A 3,793-nucleotide genomic window follows, 5' to 3' on the forward strand; every position below is an offset into this window, starting at 1 on the left:
TTTATTTTAAATCAACTTTTTAGTTGATACATTTTTATTTTATTTATAATGACGTATAAATATATCTTAATCAAAACTAAATGAATTCAATATTTACACTTATTCATTTTAAGGGAGACATGACTAAATATTAAATAAAAAAATTTAATTAAAATAAATAAAATTTTGAAATATTTAGACATAACATCCTAATTAAAAACATGAGAGAGTATATATATTAATGAACATGTGGGAAAATATTTTCTATTAAAAATTGAACACAACAACCTTTTATTTGGACTATCGTACAAGTTTGAATAGAATCACAAAAACAAAACTTGTATGTAACTGCACATGAATCTCAAATCCTCATTGCTTTTTGCTGCAAAGGAAGAAGCTTGGTCGGTGCTACAGTTCGAATCATGTAAAGTTTCTGTTTTTGTTTAAGGTGAGAATCTCTGAAACTTTTGTAGTGATCTTGTTTTCTTGAAGATGTTATGTAACTTGAGCTGAAATTAAAAAAAAAAGTTATTTTTTAAGGAAATTATTGCGTTTGTGAAAATGGGTTGCTAATGAAAGTTGAAAATTTTAAGTGATTTCCATGTTTTAGTTCCTTCTTGTTGAGTTTAATTAGCTTTTTTTTAGTTGAATTTGTTTTTTAATTTCTGCAAAATTCTTTCCTTTTTACTTTTTCATGAAGAAGAGTTAAAGGAAAAAAGGAAAAGAAAAAGTGTTTCAAAAGATTAGTTGATTTGGTTGGATTTGTGTGAGCCAATTTCAATTTTTTTGTTAGATCAAAATTTGAAGCAGAAACAATAGCATGTTAAGGAAGGTGAAAAACTAAAGCTTAGACTGATTAATGATAAAAGAGTTTAAATTTAATGGTAAAGTTTTTAATATGTTGAAAGGGTAAGAGCTATCATATCCTGCATATTTAGATTATGAAAATCAAACACTGTAACTTAAAATTTGGTTTCTGCTAGTTGGATTAACCTATAAAAAATCTGGAAATGATAGATTGTGCTGTGTGGATGTTTGCTTTTCTTGTTTCAAAATGGCTACTTACACTCTAATAATGATTTTCTTGGATGTTCACATCTTTTATCAATTTTAGTCAACATCTTCACACTTTAAGCCTATGTAGCACCGACATAAAACCAACACCGACACAAAACCGACACCGAAACTTGTGGTTACATTCAATTGTTTCATTTTCTCAAGCTACTACTAATCGCAACATGTCAATGTTATTATCATGTTTCGTATGTGTTTGTGTTGGTGTTTCATAGCTACATGCTTCTTATCAGGACTGAAACAAACTTGATTTTTGTTACATAGGTTATAGCTAGGGGTGGCAAAACAAGTCCGGTCCGCTGGTCATGCCCATTTTGCCCACATTTTGTTCGCCCATCTTGTTTTTTGCGGGCGCGTCCATTAACATGAATTTTTGCAATTTTTTAGGCTTTAACGGTGCAGTGCACGCGGGTGCACCCCGCTCCGCCTTCATTTTTTCGCGGGACGAACCAAGATTTTTGGTCCGCATCCTCAACTATGTCTGCTCAGCCCTGTTATTTTTGCGGGACAGACCAAAATGGGCGGGCATGCCCGTTTGCCTTCCCTAGTTATAGCTATGGAGAATCGGAGATTTAGTTATCTATCTTTGCTGTTCTAATATCTGTTCTACCCCTTCTGCAGAATGTTTCAGAAATCGGATTAAAATGATCGTAAAGTTTAAAAAGGAGAAGCTACCGACATTTATTGCTGAAACAAATAGATCAATCAGAAAGGTTTGAAGGTTTTGTGTCTGAAAAGAACATTGTATTCAAAGAAGCAAATACTTTTCGACGCAAACATCTCTTAAACACAAAATGTCATATGAATCCGACATGTTCAGCATCGATCCTATTCAAAATCTCGACTCATATTGCTTTCTACCAAATGAGAATCTCGAAAACTACTCGTCCTCCGATAACGGTAGCCATTTAACCTACCCTTCATTTCAAGCTTCAGAACAATATTCCGCCTTTGAATCTAGTAACAACAGTCCAGTCTCAAAGCTACATTCAAAATCTTACGCGTTCACGTCCCAAAATTCTCTTGAAATCATCAACAATTCGTTAGAGAACGAGTCGTGTTTGACACATAACCAAGATGACTTGTGGCACAAGATAAGAGAGCTTGAAAATGCTATGCTTGGACATGATGCAGTCGATATTGATATGATTCAAGAAGAATCTGATCCACTTTTGTTAGAGGCGGAAAAGTGGAACAAAATGATGCAGATGATATCGAGAGGCGATTTGAAAGAAGTGCTTTTTACTTGTGCGAAAGCCGTATCAGAAAACGATATAGAAACAACTGAATGGTTAATGTCAGAGTTGTCGAAAATGGTTTCGGTTTTGGGAAGTCCAATCCAAAGGTTAGGAGCGTACATGTTGGAAGCTCTTGTTGCAAGAATCGCTTCTTCAGGAAGCATAATTTACAAATCCTTGAAATGTAAAGAACCCACCATTGCTACTAGTAATGAACTCCTTTCACACATGCATGTGCTTTACGAAATCTGTCCTTACCTCAAATTCGGATACATGTCCGCAAACGGAATCATTGCCGAAGCATTGAAGGACGAAAGTGAAGTTCATATAATTGATTTTCAGATTAATCAGGGAGTTCAGTGGATAAGTCTAATCCAAGCTCTTGCTGGAAAACCAGGAGGACCACCGAAGATCAGAATAACCGGTTTCGATGATTCGACTTCAGCTTATGCAAGAGGAGGAGGACTTGATATTGTTGGACAAAGGTTGTCGAAACTCGCAGAATCATATAATGTATCGTTTGAGTTCCATTCTATAAAGGCTAATCCTACTGAGGTGAAACTCGAAGACTTTGAACTTCGTCGCGGTGAAGCTATTGCAGTGAATTTCGCGATGACGCTACACCATGTACCCGACGAAAACGTTCACGGAGGTCAGAATCATCGCGGCCGGTTGGTGAGATTGGTGAAATGCTTATCTCCTAAGGTAGTGACTCTTGTTGAACAAGAATCAAACACCAACGAGCTTCCGTTCTTCGCACGTTTCGTCGAGACAATGAACTACTACTTGGCAGTTTTCGAATCAATCGACGTTGCTTTGCCAAGGGAGCACAGAGAAAGGATTAACGTCGAACAGCATTGTTTAGCTCGCGAAGTTGTCAATTTAATCGCGTGCGAAGGCGCGGAAAGAGTCGAACGTCACGATCCTCTTGAGAAGTGGAAATCATGTTTCACAATGGCTGGATTCACATCATATCCATTGAGTCCTTATATCAATGGTTCAATACAGAATCTTCTAGAAAGTTATCAAGGACATTACACTCTAGAAGAAAACGATGGTGCTCTTTATCTTGGTTGGATGAATCAGGCTCTTATTACCTCTAGTGCTTGGAGGTGAAAACTAGTTCATTCTGCTACATCAAACTCTATATATGTATAATCCTTAACTTATTTCCTAGAATAACTTATTTTAGTTTTATGCTTCCTTAACTTGATTGAATAATTTCTTAGTTTGTTTAAAAAGCATGCTAGATTTTGGCCTGTTTAGATAAACACAAGCTTAATGAAGTTCTTATAACATAAGTGTTTACATATAAACTTTAAGCTGTTTTCGTAAACTATCCTAGAAAGCTTACAGGTATAAGATGAAAAAAGGTTCTTTCATGAAGGTGGTAAATGAGCATATGCTCGTCCCATTTAGGCCCGGCTCCCGAACGTCCCGAACGTCTGCAAAAAACGGGACAGACATAGTTGTAGGCACGGAGCAAACCTTGGTCCGGCTCC

At 36.3% G+C, this 3,793-nt stretch overlaps 1 protein-coding gene across 2 annotated transcripts; it reads left to right on the forward strand.

Moving 5' to 3' along the window:
- Positions 1-231: 231 nt before the first annotated feature.
- LOC127117616 (scarecrow-like protein 21) lies at positions 232-3,499 on the forward strand. 2 transcript variants are annotated; one of them, XM_051047689.1, is made up of 2 exons: positions 232-427; positions 1,441-3,499. In XM_051047689.1, the coding sequence occupies exon 2, from the start codon at positions 1,848-1,850 to the stop codon at positions 3,405-3,407; it is 1,560 nt and encodes a 519-aa protein (XP_050903646.1). In that variant the 5' UTR covers positions 232-427; positions 1,441-1,847; the 3' UTR covers positions 3,408-3,499. The 2 variants fall into 2 exon arrangements, with proteins under 2 accessions (XP_050903646.1, XP_050903645.1); XM_051047688.1 differs by having other exon boundaries at positions 1,675-3,499.
- The last annotated feature ends 294 nt before the right edge of the window (positions 3,500-3,793 follow it).

Source organism: Lathyrus oleraceus, chromosome 2, assembly GCF_024323335.1.
Source record: "Lathyrus oleraceus cultivar Zhongwan6 chromosome 2, CAAS_Psat_ZW6_1.0, whole genome shotgun sequence".
NCBI classification, from domain to species: domain Eukaryota; kingdom Viridiplantae; phylum Streptophyta; class Magnoliopsida; order Fabales; family Fabaceae; genus Lathyrus; species Lathyrus oleraceus.

Bases quoted from the DNA above. Each gene is read 5' to 3' on its own strand.
- LOC127117616 (XM_051047689.1), top strand. From the start codon at position 1,848: ATGTCATATGAATCCGACATGTTCAGCATCGATCCTATTCAAAATCTC.